Source organism: Gobius niger, assembly GCF_951799975.1.
Source record: "Gobius niger genome assembly, chromosome: 9".
NCBI classification, from domain to species: Eukaryota; Metazoa; Chordata; class Actinopteri; order Gobiiformes; family Gobiidae; genus Gobius; species Gobius niger.
Window position 1 is genome coordinate 29,690,492 of NC_136860.1, and position 19,978 is coordinate 29,710,469.

Here is a 19,978-nt window from a genome sequence, read left to right on the forward strand (position 1 = left end):
TTTTTGTCCATTTTTGTTGTTTTTTGTACATTTTTGTACATTTTTTGGCACTTTTTTGTCAATTTTCTCTCACTTTTTTCACATTTTCATCCTTGTTTTCGTCTCAGTTTTCTTGCTATTTTCACACCTTTTTTCCAGAAGCTTTTGGATTGGGGTAAAGCTGGAGAAAATGTGCTCGGTTCAGGTGGGAGTTAAGGGGTTAATGTCACTGCACTGTGAATTAGAGTATGTTAATCACAGATTCATAAATCAAAGACTCATTTACACATGTTTCTGTAACATCTTAGTCATCCTGGGGTTTTCCATTGCAGCAAGAGTTTTGAAAGCGTAAAAGGTTTTGCAAATCAGGCCCAGAAACGCAACAGGCCTGCACGGTTCGACTTCCCTGTCTCGCCTGAGGCACTACACATAAATCTGTGAAATGAGCAACAAATATCGAGTTTCATTGTTTTACAAAAGGCCAAACACATAGAAACATGGCTCACTTTGAGGCTTGTCTCTACATTGTTTTGTGGCAATAAAAGATTTTCCAATCCAATTCCCACTAAAACATAAAAAGGCCCTTTTTACTCCGGGAACTTGTTAAATCTTGTATGGATACATCGGAGTTTTTGGCATTGTTTTTGCTTTCTTTACAAAACTGTGTTGTTTTGAAAATGAAGACTTGATGAGTAACTTTGCTAGGATTAGTAAATTACTTTCCGATAATTAAATTCATTTTCTGAGTGTGTGTGCAGCTTTTACAGATGGTGATGCAAAGAAATATGAAATATCCCTTTTTTTACAGTAGTATGGCTGTTTCCATGTAAATATAAATAGCCTGAATAGCTCGCGGATAAAGTCGAGTGCATCCGGAGGTGAGAACACTGCAGTAGTCGCTCCTGGGGACAGATGATAATTGTGGGTTTTGGTGGGACATGCCGCCACTCTGCAGCGTATTAGCTCCGGACCAGAAATAAACCGGCAGCTGTGGTGTGGCGCACTGTGGAACTATGGGAAAAATCCTCCTCTCAGCAAAGCAAATCCAATGATGGTGCTATACAAAGTAATCAATGGGGAAGAAAATAGAGCATTGTGATCTGTTCCAAAACCTAATTAATGGAAAAGTTACAAATAGATGTTGCAACAGTTCCCATATACAAAGGCATTGACATAGACACTCTTAATGAACATATAATAAACTGTCTCTCTACTGTCTCCTCAGACATCCGTGAGACTGCGTTCGTCTACGCCATCACGGCTGCCGGAGTGACCCACGCGGTGACCCAGGCCTGCAGTATGGGCGACCTGCTGCAGTGCGGGTGTGAGGCTACCCGAAACCGCGCCCCGCCCCGGCCCTCCTCCTACTCTCCGGGCGACGGGGTCAAGTGGGAGTGGGGCGGCTGCGGGGACGACGTGGAGTTCGGGTACGAGAAGTCCAAGCAGTTCATGGACGCCAAGAGGCGACGGGGGAAGAGTGACATCAGGACGCTAATAGACCTGCACAATAATGAAGCTGGCAGACTGGTGAGAGAATTGTAACATGTGTAATGATTTCTTACTGTCTGTAGCTCCGTAGAAAACAGGAAGAAACAGGAATTGGCATTATTACGCAAGGTCTTATACCGTACATCAAAACAGCAGGGCATTTCTTTATACAAACAGCCTGATGTTTCAAGACCAAATCGCTTCTTCGCTTTGGGGGAAATGTCCTGGCCAGCTAGCACAGAATTTGGCTGGTGTCGGGTTCAAAGGGCGCACATACAGTGATCTCAGTGTGGCCCGGGCTGGTGTGCTGCAGCCAGTGAGGCTTTGGCGACACTCTCCCGCTCTCTGTGACTCGATCGTGGGTTGCTTCCGCTAGTACAATGAGAGAAGCTGAGTGCTGTAGATGTGCCAGTAGCCGCCTCTGGTGTTTAGTTTGAAAGCCTCATAATGTGGAAACAAGACATGTGCTTCCTAGAACGCAAACCCCAGTGTCCTCTGTGAAAGTTCTGTTTCGGATAGAGAGGCATAACATCTCTCCAGGTGGAGATATTCAGTCTCCAGCTTTCCCCCTGAATTAAACATTTTAACAGCTTTATTGTCTAAATAACAAAAAAAGACACTTTCGTCACATGTCTCATCTCCATCCTTCTATCCCTCTTTGCCTTGCATTTGTCTGATGGCTATACTGATAGTGTATCTTTCTTGATGTCCTATGTTCTCCCCATCTAGTCGTATTGAATGGATAAAAGAAAGATCTGAGGGAACATTTTTTTATACTCTGACTTTAGTGACTTTGATCCCACTTACAATATTCCAGTCTCCGCTCTCACATCTGAGCCTAACCCTGGTGCAGCTTGTCCCGTGGAATGTTCCATCATTCCTCGAACATGCAAGAGGAGAGAAAGACATGTCCCGCAGTCATATTTGTGTAGCGCTGTAAGCTGATATTCGAACAAGAATCAAGTTTCTCCAACACAAAAACAAGAGCGTGCCACACATTCAGTGTTCGGGCCTCGGAGGCAGAAGGCGTCTTACATTTCTACAGCTCTTGTACAAGTTTAAAGTCCCTCTTTGTTGAGCCTGTGAGTGGGTGAATTATGACCCAGACAAGTCAGTGTACTACGAGAGAAACCTTTGAATTCTTTGCACAAATATAGTGGTTTGGTAGTGTTAATATAGCTTTAGTGTATACGAAAAAGTATCACCCGGAAATGTCCACAAAGCCTCATGTTTTCCAGCTGATATTTCAGACCAAGGTCCTGGCTAAGATGGGGAGAAGGGCCCCCAGGCGCTGTCTTCAGAACTGCTCCTTGTGGGTTGTCCCAGCAGCAATGGTTGAACAGTGTTACAGATGAAATACAATTTGTAATTACATACAGTGAATCTTTGACGATGGTACCAAATACCAATGGCCGTCCATGTCCTGGTCTTGAAATTCTTTGTCCATTTTTCTAAATCTGTTGCCCTGAAATTTAACTGTCATCCAAATTCAGCATTGACGTAATTGTTGATACATTTGTTTTTTTTACATGACAATTAAGATAACAACATTTGTGCTGGATCAGAATTCTGCGGTTGTTGGCTTCATCAGAGGGGATGAGGAGTTTGTGTACGGAAGTGAGCACAAGGTTCCAAAAAAACAAAAGAGGTGAAAATTAAATCATCAACTGGACTGGGTTTAGGTAAAGTTGAGCTTTAGGTCTGTCTGTCTGTCTGTCTGTCTGTCTGTCTGTCTGTCTGTCTGTCTGTCTGTCTGTCTGTCTGTCTGTCTGTCTGTCTATCTTTCTATCTTTCTATCTATCCATCTATCCATCCATCTATCCATCTATCTATCTATCTATCTATCTATCTATCTATCTATCTATCTATCTATCTATCTATCTATCTATCTATCTATCTATCTATCTATCTATCTATCTATCTATCTATCGATCGATCGATCGATCGATCTATCTACTCTACAGTACGGTTTGCATGTTCTCCCGGTGTCTGCGTAGGTTTCCTCCGGGTACTCCGGTTTCCCCTACCACTAAAAACATATGCAATAGGTGAATCCTCCAGCCAGGTGATTCTGACCATCAGCCTGGCTCCACATCATGGAGATGGGTCCCCGGCCGTCGACCACTGCTCCTTACGGGTTGCCCCATCGAAGGATGGGTTAAATGCAGAGGATACAAATTTCTCTACAGGGAACAATAAAGCATACAAACAAACAAACAAACAAACAAACAAACAAAGTATCTATCTATCTATCTATCTATCTATCTATCTATCTATCTATCTATCTATCTATCTATCTAGAACGGCTTTAAGAGGTAATTTTCACTCTTAGAACACTGGATAACATCTGGCACAATCTGGTAACTCCTTGTATTCCTGCAGCACCGCTTTCAGAGGACATTTTTTATGCGTGCACGAGCAAATCAGCGAGTTGCAAAGTTCACTGCAGCTGGGGTCAAAGACAGGTAGAGAGAGGAGAGCGGGCTTCAGTCCAAGTTCAGCATTAGTGAACAAACAATTTAAGAACATAAGAGGAGGCTTGCGCACGGGGCGAGTTGGGAAATCAAATGTGTTGTAATAGGCTGAAATGACTGTCTATTGGCTTTAGTTGTGTGTGTGTGTGCATGATGGGTTAATTACTCGTCGTATAAGTGAATGATCTGTTGTCAAGGCTTGTTAGATGGTGAAGGCCCAGAGGCGGTGAGAGAGCAGAGGGGGATGGGCGCTGAATTCCTTCTCAATAGCGTTTACTTTTATCTTTGCTATCGATCAGCGTGTGTGCCGCTTGTTTGTGTGTCATCTATCTCAGATATTATTACTGATGCACAAAAAGAATACAGAAAAAAATACTGCGCAGGAGTGATTCTATTTTATAAAGCAGTTTGTGTTACATTTTCTATGGAACACGCCTAATAAATAAAGTTTGATTTGATATGTCAAAAGCCAGTGCCAAATGGCTTCATTACTAGGTTGATCATAACTTCAAACCATCAATCAATCATCAATGTATCACTTTAGAATTACTCTTTTAGGGATGATTCAAAATAATGAGAGAAAGAAAGCTTGATTTATGGTCCGTTATTCAATCTTAGTACACTTGTTACTTTAGGGTGAATATTTTATCTTGTTTTTGTGGTTCTGAATTAGGTGAGAAATAAATCTGCCATAAAGAGCTCTTTGCGTGTCACTAAAATACCCAAATATATAATATATACAAATGAAGGCACATTTGAGCAGATGCTTCCTTCAGAAACTTCAGATTTCAGGCTATTTAAAAGTAAAAAAGGAAACAAATATGGATGAACGCAGGATGCCGTGGCTGTATCGGACCTTGAGGTGAAGAAGGAGCTGGTCAATGGTCATCAACTTTGTTTCATGACCGAAAGGACAAGATCACAGTCAAAAACCGTAGGATTGTGTTGCTAATAAAAAAACAAACCTGAGGAGCTGCTGTTCCTCCATATCGAGAGGAGCCAGCTGAGGTATCTCTGCAACATACCTTCATCTGAGGTTTCTTGGCCATGTCCCACCTGAAGGAGGTCCCGAGGAAGACCTAGTACTCGATGTCTCTAGGCTGGCCTTGAGCGACCTGGGATCCCCCTGGAAGAGCTGATGTTAGTGTCAATGGAGAGTCGGTTTGTGCTGCTACTGAATCCTGAATTCAAGTTGTAGACAATGGATGGATGGATAGGTGGATGGATGGATTGATTTATGATGCTTATATGGACCATGTGTAGCTCCCTTTTTGCCCAAATTAGTTATAATGTTACTGCCATGATCCTAACCAAGTTCCTTGCTCAGATTTAGAGAAGGTTCCATGCACTCTTCTCAAACGGTACACACCGCATAGAGCATATGATCGATTAACATGTGTGTTGCGGTATCCTTATGGTTACAATAAAATCCACCCTTCTTTTCCCCTCATATTCAGATGAATAATGCCAAATACTGTTACAAAGCTTCCAATGTGTAGCATTTGGTTGTTTTTGGCCTAAAATCTTACGTCTCTCTCCTCCCAGGCGGTGAGGCTGTACATGCGGACTGAGTGCAAGTGCCACGGTCTGTCGGGCTCCTGCACACTGCGGACCTGTTGGAAAAAGATGCCCCATTTCCGAGAGGTGGGCGACCGACTTTTGGAGAGATTCAACGGAGCGTCCAAAGTTATGGGTGGAAACGACGGCAAAACCCTCATCCCCGTGGGCCAAAACATCAAACCTCCGGACAAACAGGACCTTATATACTCAGACGAATCGCCCGACTTCTGCCTGGCCAATCGCAAAACTGGCTCGCTGGGCACTAAGGGGCGCACGTGTAACAGCACAGCCCTGGATATCAGCGGCTGTGACTTGCTGTGCTGCCAGAGAGGCTACAGGGAAGAGACTGTGGTTTTCGAGGAGAACTGCTTGTGTAGGTTTCACTGGTGCTGTGTGGTTCAGTGCAAAAAGTGCCTGGTCCGGAAAGAGTTAAGTATGTGCCTCTGATCCCAAATCCTGGACTAAACCTGGACTAAAGGTACACCACTTTGGAACACATGAGATCCCCTCCTGGACTTCTTTATCAAGGGGACTTAAGACAGGATTGACGGACCACTTCTTACACCATTGAGAGTAAGAACACTGACTTTTCCTTAGCCCTGTTCATTAACGTTTGTTTCTGATTCCACACTGGCGTTTTGGAGGTTGCGATAAGACATTTTCAACACAATGCATGAACTCGGATGCCAGGCTGAAAGAGGGGCTTGAAGACAAAATCATCGTAAAACTAGAGTAAACTACCTATTTTTGTTAAAGGATGAGGACCAAAGAATGTGAAAACTTATGTCACGATTGCAACCAAAGACAGAAATCATTTTGTCCTTTTATTACCAGAAGACTGCTATTAAAACATGCTGAAACACAGAGCTTAATGTGGGACGAGCTGCAGCATGCAAGGTACTGATACGTGGGATTTCAATGGCATTTGTGGCATTTAATAGCTTTAATAACTCAGCATTTCTTCCCTTGGCTTTGTATGTCTCAATTGTTTCAAAACCAAATCTACCACTATCCTTCTTTAACAAAAACATTTGTTTATGTACACTATGGGATCTTAAAGGTATCCATGGGTTTCAAGCACATGACTTTTCCCTGTTTCGGATGCCATTTTGACGACCTTATTTGTTTCTGGGGATCCATGGATGCCTGTTAGCCAGGGGTACACTATAATGGGATGCTCAGGAGTTCACATGCAATGCTTTGTTTTGGTTACTTTGCCCTACAGGTGAGTGATGTTTAGCACAGTATTATCAACCTGTGGCCCTTGTTGAAAACGCTCTGGAAGAGGATGGATTTTTAGCTTCTAGCTGAGTAGATCTAGTTGATTGGATCAAGCACCTCTGGCTTTAACCAATCACAGCCAGGTCAAAAATGTAGCTCTAACAACCGCAAATCTAATTGTTGCAGTTAAGAGGTTATTAGCGCACTATGCCGGCATCATCCTGCTGTTAACAAGTTTAAATAAGAGTGCTTTTGTCCATGGCATTTCAGCAAGTGTAGCCCCCATTCCTCTACTCATAGCTATACTGCCACGTGACTTGTCCCAACAGTTGGGCAGAGTCAAACACTGAGATGCACATAATGGATCTTGCAACAATCGAGCTATCAGCGCAATATAACAGGATTTAATGACATTTACAGAATCATCCTTAATTATTTTTCCATATGCTGAACTTTGCTCTAAACACTTGTTCCACTGACCTGAAATGTTAATGTTAAGCAAAGGCTTGTATTAAGAACATCTCACACTGCAATATTTCAGTACTGAGGACTTTACACATTAGTCAGGGCCCGATACAAAATGCTGTTATTTATACTTTATGAACACATGACAACAAGACTACTCGTTTCCACTTTTCTCAAAAGCACTTTGGACTGGACGAGCACCGGACGCCTCACTGTCGGGCGTCTGCTGTGCGAGGAACTATGGTGTTGTTTTTCTATGTCTAATGTCTATGATGTAAGTTGTTTTGTATTGTGATATACAGGGCTTATGTCATGATGCACTTTGGATGCTTTGTCCAGTTTGTATGAATGTGTGCTGGATAAAAGGCGTCTGTGTCTGTATAGGTTTAAACATGTATCTTTCTGTGTTTGCGCGCTGCAATGAGATGATATCTAAATTGGTTTAAAAGACTCAAATCCCAAATATCAATCTAAAGACCATTATTTGACTTGGTCTGGGATGCTTCTGACTCTCAACACATTGTGTCTTGTGCTGCCTGACCAAAAAACAGTTCACCACAACAAAAAGGACACACATGCTAATATTTTCTTCGACCGTCTTTAGCTTTGATTACAGCATGTATTCGCTGTGGAATGGTTTCAGTCATTCAGTTGATTAAAAAAAGGTAAAGAAAAACAACTGGATTTACTTTATAAAAGAGTCACCACTTCTATATCTGGTCACCACGGATAACAGCTCCGAGGATGCTCTTTTTTTTAAAGTACGTCCAGTTGTTTTGATTTTGACTTTTTGAATTTTGGTGACAGTATAATGTGACTCTGCACAAAGCCTTCTCTAGCACATCCCAAACATTCCCAATGGGGTTAAAATCTGGACTCCTGGCATTGTCATCTTGGAATATGCCCATACCATCAGGGAAGAAGAAATCCGTTGATCGAATAACCTGGTCATCAGGTGATCTCTTTCTTTGGGCACATAGTGTTGCTGAACCTAGACCTGACCAACTTCAGCAACTCCAGAGCATAACAGTTCAATCCAGGTGACGAGTTTTCTTTTTTGGTTGGGCAGTGTAATTGCACTTGTCCTAGTGGCGGTTTTATTTAATTTTCTTATTTCATGTGAGATTACCTTAAAGCAGTCAGAAATGTCATGAAACCGATTAAATCCAGATTGTATTAGTCTGAAGTAATTACTCAAAACAAAAGTTATATTCTGAATTTAGGTCATTTAAGCCCATACTCGGTATTTTGTTTCTGTAGTGTTGTGCAAACACAAATCTTCTATTATTCAACCGTAATAGAAGATGCTTCCATCCTTACACAAGGAAAGTTCACTACTTTATATTTGCATATGAAATTAATTCAGTTCCCGTCACAAAATCAACAAGCACAGTTTGTGCTTAGGTTGTGTAAAGTGTCTTGGAGAGATGACCACCTGCAGACACTATCACTGCACAGACAGAAAGAATGACAACAAAATTATACATTTGGCTCAATAGTCTTGCAGGCAAAACGTCAGGACATTTTAAAGGGGGGTATTATGCAAAATCAACTCAAGAGGTTTTTTTTTTTTTTTTTACCATGTTGCCATGTTTTTCCCACATCAAAAACAGACCTGGAGCTGTGATTCAAGCCGCCGGGGATTCGTTGAGTAATCTTTGGATCTTCACCAGTGGCTGATCCCAAAAAGCTCCTCTCGAATTCTCGCTATGGTTGATCCTCTCATCGCGGAGAAAAAAAACAACAATCTCTTCATCATATTCACACAGGCTGGCGGTTTATTTTTTCTGTTTTTTTTTCTCTCTCTATTGACACAACTGCTTAGCAAAGGGGAGCAAGAGGAGAGGAGGCATTTAAATCTTTTGAACATCAGTAAGTGAAAGTACTGGATATTATTATTATTTAGCTGATTTATATTAATATGGCATTTTCTAACCAACAAAGTGTAAGAAAGAAATAAAGATGTGCTTGACATTCTCGCCAAATACCTGCAACAATCATAATACCCCCACTTTAATCATTTCAACGCTGTAATTCCTCAGTGACTACGGGAAACGGAAGATCTCTCATCCTGAATGCGCATGTGGCAGTGGCTGCGAGTTAAATGTGTATTTCACAGGTGGCGTGTATCTAGTCATCTATGCTGTTATATCATTGTTTATTTAAGTGCACGCTGCCGTTTTGTCCCTCTTCATCTCCACCCTGGGTGTTTTACAGTTACACGTGTATCACAGTGACTTTCAACCAAATAAAAAGTAAACCACTGCTTGTTTCCGGACACTCATCTTGCATTCTGTATTCCCTAGATCAGCTTAATGTTTTGAAAGAACAAGGCGAAACTGAAGGAATAGTATAGGGATTTTTAATTGACTTACTATTCCCAGATGTGGTTGTGAAGATCTGATTAAGTCAAGGACCTTTTGAAATATATATAAGTCAGGACGTCTGTCTTTTATATGAAGTTGTGTTGTTTTACCATATTATTGCTGCGCAGATGAAATGCAAGTAGCTCAGCCTGATCCTACACAAGTTGACACAAGTTCATATTTTTCCAGGAATTTTGTTGCAGGTTACAAAGTCGGGTCAGCAGTCTGAAGCTTTAACCTGGAGAAGAGGTCAATCTCGCTGTGGGACAGTTGTCAAAATGCCTTCCTTACTTTAGCTTGCGCGTGCATTCAAAGACAATAGACAGATTTATTGGAGTATTAGTATAAATTTAGAAGCATGTTGACTTCTGGGTGCATGTGGGTGCTTGCTGTGCATATAAGTGTGTCTATGGCCAGGTTAAGATGAATGTATTTTTCCATTTGTGCCTAAATAGACAGAGTGTAGTGCCTGAGGAATGCAGGAAGAGCAGTTTCTCTGAACTGAACCACACACAGCATTAATGACGGGTTGCCACAGTTAATGGGGCTATAGTGATGAGCTGCTGTTTATCTCCCAGAAAAGAGACGCGGTGGTCCTTGACTTGAGTTTACAAATCGTTGAAGAGGTCATGAATGGAGCAGATGCTTTCAGAAGGCACTTAAAGCTTGAATTTTAAATCATTTCTATTTTGAAAACAAAAATTAAGAGGAGACACTGCAGGTAAAACTGAAGCTGTTTAATTTCATTATATTTTTTGGCCAGTGTGTTCTCTTAATGTATAATTATTCACTTGAAGACAAATAATTGCCAAGTTCTCACGTTGGATGTTTAAATTACTTTCTCTGCCTAAAGCCCAATTTCTCAAAGCCCATTTTTCATTCATTTTGGCAACGACAACTGAACTTAAAGCTTTTCAGTCTTGTGCTTAAAAAGATTTTGATGACTTTCCAATTTCAATATTTTAGAGTTAAAGGTCTGATTTACTGATCTCAAACCCAAAACAAGGCCAAATTCAACAATGTTTTCCCGTGATAATCCAAACTAGTATGACGTGATGCATATTCTTTTTTGTGCTTTGCCTCTTCATCTGCCCCTCAACTTATTCCATTATTGCCCATGATAGAGAAAGGTATCGGCTGCACAAGGGGCCAAGTGAAGACTGGGCAACCCTGTTTTCCCTGCACTAGTCCTTTCTTCCGATCTGGCAAAGATCCTGGCTCAAAATCTGAACAGAGGTCCCAGACATTGCACTGGTCATCGCTGAATCAGGGACAAATTTACTGAATTTATTATTACTGAAAAATACAATTAGCTTTGTCCTTCCGTATTTAATGAATGCAAGCGTTTGTGAAGAGCAACTTTTGTGCATCTAATTGTAGAGTGTTTTTATCGATTAAGAACAAGCAGGCAAGTTGTCATTGTTCACCATACCGTGACGGTGTTGCTCTCTGAAAGCTGTAAACCCATCCCTGAAGATTCAGGATGTTCGAAAAAGTTAATAATTAGGAATAAGTTTGGGCCACAACTGATCGTTTTAAATTTGGTACTACAGGGCCTTTTAAGCAGTACTCAGTAACTTGTTTACCTTCATAAATCCTTTCCGTAATCCCACTGGGGGTAATACAAATGTTAATGGGATGATTGGGGGGTCTTTCATCTCCCCCTGGTGTCGCAATACACCCAAATAGAATCACGAAGAAGAAGCTAACTGGCTAATGGGCAAAGCTAACTGCGGGCTAGCGCCACTTAAACAGTATTTACAGCCAAGTTTGAGTGAAAAAAATATCTTCATCGTGTAATTGGATGTACAATATCCCTCTCTCCCTTTGTCTTTTCTGTCAGTGTAGTATTTACTCTCACGGACAATTAATGAGTAAAAAACCGCAACATGCTGCGACACCTGCATTAGTGCTTATGACCTCTAGGGGCATGAGTTACTTAGTACTGCTTTAAAGTTACATTGCAACTACAAATGAGGAGGCAATTTTTTTTTAAATGAGGTTGCAAATTACGCGCCCTTTTGCGTGGACCTATTGCGGTCTCCCTGATTTTTGTTGGCCTGTACTCTAGCTGCATCTAAGAAGGGTCAAGTTTTCTTCATAGACTGAATATATAAATAAAGCTCCTCCTCACTCCTCCCCGTTTACCACAGTGACCACGTTCGAGGGGGAAATCATGGCAGATTTACAGACTCCTCCTCCCCAGCTCTGACGAAGCATGTTCTGAAAAAGGGCATAAGGGCGGGATCTTCACTGTAGACTCTGCCCTTGTGTGACGTGTAGTTCGCGCAGCTCCAATGCTAACAGTCCGGCGCTCATTAGTGCGAGATTTCTAAAATGTTTCTTACGAAAACCAGCCTGGTGTCTTTTATTGTAACTAACCCAGCGTTATCACGGGAGGAATATCTAGCTGTATCAAGTTCCCAAAAATCAGACACCCGGCTCTAAAACTGTTTTTAACCTCTTAACTCCCGCCTGAACCGAGAGCATTTTCTCCAGTTCAGCTTTACCCAAGTCCTGTAGGCCAGTGTAACACCTCATTTGACCTACAAAACTAAATTGATCTTTTTCCTCACATCATCAGATTTTTTTTCATCACTTTTTTTGTTGGGCAGTCATCTCATTTTTGTCAAATTTTCGTCACTTTTTCGTCAAATTATTCGCATTTTTTTGTCAAATACTTATCACTTTTTTGTACATTTTTTGTCACTTTTTTGTCCATTTTTTCCTCCATTTTTCGTCCATTTTTTGTCACTTTTTTGTCAAATTTTTGTCCATTTTTGTCATTTTTTTGTCCATTTTTTGTAAATTTTTTGTCACTTTTTCGTCAAATTTTTCTCACTTTTTTCACATTTTCATCCTTGTTTTCGTCTCAGTTTTGTTGCTATTTTCACACCTTTTTTTCCAGAAGCTTTTGGATTGGGGTAAAGCTGGAGAAAATGTGCTCGGTTCAGGTGGGAGTTAAGGGGTTAATGTGTGCAATGCATTCCAATGGGAGACTAGCAGCTATGGAGGTACTACAGCAATGGCGGCCTCTAGTGTCATCGTCACAAAGCAGAACAGCAAGCGGCCATTGGTTTTCTTACGGGAACAAAAACCTGAAGAAAACATTTGGACTTGATGACCCATTAAACACTAAGTTGCTCATCCAAAAGTCCTATCAAAATCTTTGTCAGCATGGGGTTTCATCTGATCCCATAATTACAAACGAGGAAGATAACCGCGGCAATCCAAATGCGTCATCCACTCCATTGCATTTATCTGTGGAATAAAAGACTAATCCATCACAGTTTTGGTGTGGAGAGGCTTAAAGGCACCCACACCTCCGTTTTCACTGTTTTTGGAGAAGAGACAGTGAGTTAATACAGGCCCCGGAGGTGACTGCTCAGCTGCCGTCTTTGAGCCCATCAGCCCACCCAACTCGGCCCGCTCCAGGTAAGAGGAGGCCATCTTTTTCACATTTTGCACCTCGCACTCTCCACCACTCTCGTAGCCCGGGGATCCATCCCATACGACATTCATTGAACAAACAAACAAAGACTGACTTGACTTATCTTGTCCGTGAACTTGAGGTGAGCCTGATAAATTGCTTTGGAGATAAAGCTATAGTTATTTGGAAATGCATTTTTTGGCAGCGCGCGAGTGAGCTCATAGGGTTTTCCTTAAGTAATGGTTGCAACATGGCCTTGAGAAACACATTTTTGATCATTAAAGTGGGCGGATGAACTGCAAAATGGCTTCGCGTCGTGCCCTCCATAACCTCTGCAGAATGTGTCCCATGTCTCTTGGCTCCGCACTGTCACACGCCCTTTTAATTATCTCATCCATCAAAGTCAGAAAAAAAGCTGCACCCTCCCTAATCCTGCTGCTGTGTTATCTTCTGGTGGTACTCCAAAGTTTACGTAGCTGAAGGACCTGGTTTAATCCTGGTTTGAACCAATTTCAGTCCCGGTTTGCTGTGATTTGGGGCATGCATGAAGTTTACAACAGGTGTAAATTGAACTTGCTTTAGACCCGGATTTGTCTTAGATATTCCTGATCTGCTCTGCTTTTATCAGTCAACCATTCAAGTTTAAAATCAAGTTTATTATGTAATGGAAATAACACACTATGTATGAAACCATAAGACAAAAGAAACCATGTGAGCAACTTGGAAAACTAAAAAGAAGGTGAAACTGAACAGAATTTCAATATTATTTCAATATTATTTTTTAAGAACTGAACTGAACTTTCAATGATTTTGCAGTAAACTGGTAAACTAATTTAGTAAACTAAATACTGATACATTTAATTAATAAAAGAACCAATAAACAAAAGTTTAACAAATAATTCTCTAAGGAATTGGCTGCGCCTTAAAGTTTACGGGTACTTTGAGTAGAAATGAAAGACTCAAGGGGTACGTGAGACAAAAAAGATTGGGAACCACTGAGTAACTTGTTTACCTTAACAAATCCTTTTCGTAGTCCCTCTGGGGGTAATACAAGTGTTAATGGGATGATTGGGGGGTCTTTCATCTCCCCCGTGGCTCTGGCCAGAAAACCACAATTGCAACTTTCCTGCCTGTGGGTCGGAGGCGCAATACCCACTAATAGAAGTGTGGACTAGCGCCACTTAAATAGTATTTACATCCAAGCTTGAGGGAAAAAAATATCTCCATAGTGTAATTGGATGTACAATATCCCTCTCTCTCTTTACAATGAGTAAAAATTAAGGAGTAAAAAAATGCAACATGCTATGACACCTTATGGCCTCTAGGGGCATGAGTTACTTTGCTTGCTTTAATGAACATATATGGGTCTCATGCATGTAAACACGCCACAGCGGATTATTTATTTTGGGCTAATTTCCATCCGCCGTCCCGCATGTGCACGACACAGTCTTATTCATCCATGCCTATTGTACATGTTTTTAGTGATGGGGAAACCGAAGGAAACCTACGCAGACACAGGGAGAAAATGCAAACTCCACACAGAAAGGTCAGATGAGAATCGAACCTGGGACATTCTAGTTGTGAAGCAAGAGCGCTAGCTAGCCGCTGTGCTACCGTACCTATTACGAGCAGATTCTTTGGCATTGCTATTTCACAATGTGAAAAAATGAATATAAATGCTAAACAAGCTTGATTAATGTAATCCTAATTTCACGATAATAGTGGCTTGCACTTGTTTTGCACTTCACTCACTTCTCAAAGCGTTACACTGTATTTATTTTGTTGTTCAATCACTCCATGCTCAGTGATGCAAAGCTACTGTTGCTGCCACATCTGCACTGGGGTAGAGTGATGGAAGCGAGGCTGCCAGTCTGCGCCATCAGCCTCACTATCAAGCACCGCCCTTTCACTCACACACCACAGATCAGTCCTTTGACATAAAGTGAAGCAGAAGATAATGCCACGAACAACAACCGCTAGGTATTGAAGACAATTTGGAAGCAGAAAAGGTTGAAATGATGTCATGAGACAGCTGAATCTCACATCATCATGACATCAGTGCGTGACAAGGAGACAAACCAAACATTTCCTGGTAACCAAAAATCATAATTTGGCAAAAAGCTTGAAAATGTTACTCATTGATCGTCTGTTTACTTGATATTACAGTTAGTCAGTCGTCTGGTACGCAGTGAATGATGTCAGTGATGTTCAGCGTTCATTGGGCGCAGTAGGACCTGTTCACTTCGGGACAGAGACAATAAACACACTTGTTTGCGTAACAACAGTGAAAGGAATGCACTGATGGGAAGCAGACCTCTCCACTTACGTGCACATGTTCAAGGGCAGCTACCACCAAAGCGTCTCTCTTTTCACAGAGATGGACCAAACATGTGGTAATATATAGGCAATTTGCTTTATACAACATGCCAGAGGTTAAACAAATGCACTCATTCACTCCGAGCACCTATAGTAACGCTGAGTTGTGATCACTAGATGGAGCTATTGGTTCAAACAAGTGTGCTGTTTTCCTCAATGGCTGCTAAACCTCCAAATGAGAGCTCATTTGTGCATTGCATGTAAGAGGTGGTAGAGTAACCAAAATATTTACACTAGTAAGAGTAACGTTACTTTAAAATAATATTTAAAAAAAAAGTGGCTCAAGAGTTTACTCAAGCGAGTGTAAAAAACTACTTGGAGACAATGTTAGTGAATACTGAGTAGCTGTTTGAGAGTAAAAGTTTGATTTATGTTTCATTTGTGAAAGAAATTATGAGAATCAAAACATGAAATTGTAAATACCATAAAAACAAACACCAAAGATTTACTCGCAGTGTCACACGTTACTGACTCAAGAGTACAGATACTTCACTTAATATTACTCAAGGAGACTTAAAAGTACTGTATGAAAAAACTACCTGCAAAAGCACACTTACTTCAAAAAGTGACTTAAGTACATAGTTGAGCAAATGTAACTGAGTTCTACCCACCATACAAGCGGCCGAAATGAGCTTCCTTCGCAGGGTGGCTGGGCGCACCCTTCGAGATCGGGTGAGGAGCTCAGTTACCCGGGAGGAGCTCGGAGTAGAGTCGCTGCTCCTTCACGTCGAAAGGAGTCAGCTGAGGTGGCTATGGCATCTGTTTCGGATGCCTCCTGGTCGCCTCCTGCGGGAGGTGTTCCAGGCATGTCCTAGTGGGACAAGGCCTCGTGGAAGACCCAGGACACGGTGGTGGGACTATGTCTCCGAGCTGGCCTGGTGTCGCCTCGGGGTCCCCCCAGAACAGCTGGAGGAGGTGTGTGTGGATCGGGAAGTTTGGGCATTTCTGCTGAGACTGCTGCCCCCGCGACCCGGCCCCGGATAAAGCGGAACAAAATGGATGGACGGATGGATGGATGCTGCATAAAATGCCAACTTTGATTTGCATTCTGCGCTTTGGGAGAGCATTTCTATAAGTGTTAATTTCATCGACTAAAATATTTAGTCTTAATTTTAGTCAAAGTGTTATTTTTGATGACTAAAATTAGACTAAAACTAAATTAAAAGTTGTTCATGAGACTAAAACTATGACTAAAATGTCCAGATATTTTAGTCGACTAAAATAAGACTAAATAAAAATGAAAAGTAGAGACTAAAATCAACCAAACTTCTATTGACCGTCTGAAAGAGCCTCAGATCATTTAAATTCACTGTCAAAGGATCAGCTCTGAGCTTTGTTCATGTGGAGCAGCTCCATGAAGCAAAGGAACAAGATTAAATATGATTAGAATGAATATTATCAATGCAAAGTCGACTAAATTCGTCTTAAATTTAGTCGACTAAATTTACTTACAATTTTAGTCGACTAAAGCTAGACTAAAATTAAATTACATTTCAGTCAAAAGACTAAGACTAAAACTAAATTAAAATACGTTGTCAAAATTAACACTGATTTCTATAAAAAAGTGAGAACGTCTTGTAATTACATTGAAAACCACTAGAGGGCAGCAGAGGACAGACCTAAAATCTTTCTTGTAATGTTCAAAGACGGGGCACACTGGCTGTTGTTGACTCTCGTTGCATAAAGTGACACAGCACAGAGTGAAAGGGACAAAAGGGCAGGGAGAGACACTCAGCAAATTGTTGGGGCCAGGTCTTAAACGTGCACCTCCAAAGTAGAGAGTTGAAGCCCCCTTTTTGACCCAAAGATCGCACAGGGGCCCCCACAATCATAATAATTCCATGCATCTATTCAATATTCACGGTTATACTGAGCTATGTTTCTATTGAGGTTTATTATATATTCCAGTTGAAGATCTGCCCAGAGTGAATTAGTTGTAGCTCCACTTACAAGTCCAGATCTTGTACCATTCTTTGCATATGGGACATACTTTCCTGACTCACGCGCCGCTTAAGGCCAAGAGGACACCAAGTACCAATCACTTCTTGTTTTGGACTTTCTCTCCGTTCAGAGGCGCGCTTCAATCACGCATGTCGTTCCATTTTCAGAAAAAGCTGATTGTTTTGACTGCGCGGCCTGTCATTTGCCCCCCTGCTCCCTGTGGCGTAATTGTATAGTACAGCTTTCTCACCACCTCCTAATGCAAATTTACACCGAAAACATGTGTCCCAACGGGCTGCCGTACTCCCTGTCCTCCCCGTCTTCCCTCCGTCACACACACACACAAAAAAAAAACGCCAGCCAAGAATTCGTTTTTTTGTTATTGTTGAAGTTTGTGACTTCACCAGAGCCTTGTAATTGACTAACCTCTACTGCTCCGCTCGGGCCAAAGCTCTCCAAGAAAAATGAACTCGGCCTGAACTCTTTTTTTTTTTGCGAAGCACAGGAGGCTACTACATGGACAAAAACAAGCTTATTTTATAGGCAATGTGCGGTGTAATAAGGCCCAGTTGGTCGTATTGTGGGACGAGAGTTTTACAAGAGTTCATTGGCAAAAACAGATAATTGAAGGCCTTTTGCAGGGTTTTCAATGACAGAGTGCAGAGGGAATATTACTGTGCATCCCCTGCCTTGTTTTGTCTCATGTTAAGTGCCTTTTTATTAGTGTGACTGTTTATTTCCTTATCATCATCTGCACTCTATGATTTGATATTGTATTTTATTCAATATGTTTTTTGATGACGATGAAGCTCATGGATCAAGGGCATTTTTGCTTGATCCAATCCAATGTACTTTGGTTTATTGGCACTACCTGTGGAGTAAACTTGGGAAAAGGAAGCAATTCAATTTATTTCCAAAAGTTTAATCATCTAATTTAGCAAATGAGTTCTTATTAGTTGTTTGTCTTTGCTATAAATGGCTCATACACTGCCTGACCCCCCATAAAGTCACCATCTGGATTTAACTAACTGTTCAGATCTGGGGTTTCTGCAGTTGGTCACGTCTAGATCTCAGCAACACTATGAGCCCAATGAATGAACATCCAGGTTATTCTATCAGTGGATTTCTTCATCCCTGATGGCACAGGTATATTCCAAGATGACAATGCCAGGATTGATCAGGCTCACGTTGTGAAAGAGTGGTTCAGGGAGCATGAGATGGATCGGCCGCCACAGAGTCCAGATCGTAACCCCATGGAGAATCTTTGGGATGTGCTGGAGAAGGCTTTGGTCACACTCTCCCATCATCGATACAAGATCTCGGTGAAAAATGACACAGTGGAAGGCGGTCCAACAAAATGTTAAATGTGATATTTTTTTATGGCGATTCCTTGTTTTGGTCAAAGTGCAGAATCAGTTGAGTCTTGTACTTTATTGGGTAATGCTGTAGTTAAAGCTAAAGAAGCAATTCCTGTAAAGACCTGTTGTGGTTATATTTGACTCTATATATTCGCAATGAATATGAAAACTAGTGATGGGATTTATGGCTCTTTATTGGGAGCTGAGTCTTTGGGATCAGTTCATTTAAAAAGAGCCATTCAAAAGACTCACTCTTTTTAAGGGAACATTTTTATAACGGCAGCCAGAGAACTCACAATATCTCAGACGCTATTGATAAAAAGCACATTTTTAAAATTCAAATCATCTAAATTTACAATGGAGATTACAGTGGAGGAGTTCAAGTATCTCGGGGTCTTGTTCACGAGTGAGAGACGGATGGAGCGTGAGATCGACAGCGTCGGCGTCAGCAGTGATGCGGTCGCTGTATCGGTCTGTCGTGTTGAAAAGGGAGCTGAGTTGGGGGCAAAGCTCTCAATTTACCGATCGATCTACGTTCCCACCCTCACCTATGGTCATGAGATTTGGGTAATTACCGAAAGGACAAGATCACGAACACAAGCGGCTGAAATGAGTTTCCTTCGCAGGGTGGCTGGGCGCACCCTCCGAGATCGGGTGAGGAGCTCAGTTACCTGGGAGGAGCTCGGAGTAGAGCCGCTGCTCCTCCACGTCTAAAGGAGCCAGCTGAGGTGGCTCGGGCATCTGTTCCGGATGTCTCCTGGTCGCCTCCCGCGGGAGGTGTTCCAGGCATGTCCTTTTGGGAGTAGGACTCGTGGAAGGCCCAGGACATACTGGTGGGACTATGTGTCCGAGCTGGCCTGGTGTCGCCTCGGGGTCCCCCCAGAACAGCTGGAGGAGGTGTGTGTGGATCGGGAAGTCTGGGCATCTCAGCTGAGACTGCTGCGTCCGCGACCCGGCCCCGGATAAAGCGGAAGAAAATGGATGGATGGATAAAATTACAATGGGACTGATATTTACGTGGATAAATATAGCGCCACAACTAATAAAAAGTGGCTGCAACTGTCTGACAATCATTTTTAGTGCATTAAGCTTTGACTTTAATGTAAAAAGCTCCATTGTTGGGCTGATTTTTTTGTTCATTCAAGGGAGTACTGGGTCAAATTGACTGTCAAAAAGATCTGGCTCTTTTCACAATTGCGATCCGGTTTGAAAGAGCCGTTCAACAGAGCCGGTCGGTCATGAACGTCACATCACTAGTGAAAACACATTTAACAACTTACTGGGTAGTAGCTGGCACACAAAAAAAATACAAAGCATGAA

At 41.8% G+C, this 19,978-nt stretch overlaps 1 protein-coding gene across 1 annotated transcript in view; it reads left to right on the plus strand.

The window, feature by feature from the left end:
• wnt6b (wingless-type MMTV integration site family, member 6b) overlaps positions 1 to 6,504 on the plus strand; it is a 30,845-nt gene extending 24,341 nt beyond the window's left edge. The window contains exons 3-4 of the mRNA XM_079562629.1: positions 1,205 to 1,506; positions 5,487 to 6,504. Of these exons, the coding sequence (XP_079418755.1) occupies positions 1,205 to 1,506; positions 5,487 to 5,948 (764 nt within the window). The 3' untranslated portion in view covers positions 5,949 to 6,504. The remainder of the gene's footprint in view (positions 1 to 1,204; positions 1,507 to 5,486) is intronic.
• Positions 6,505 to 19,978: the final 13,474 nt, after the last annotated feature.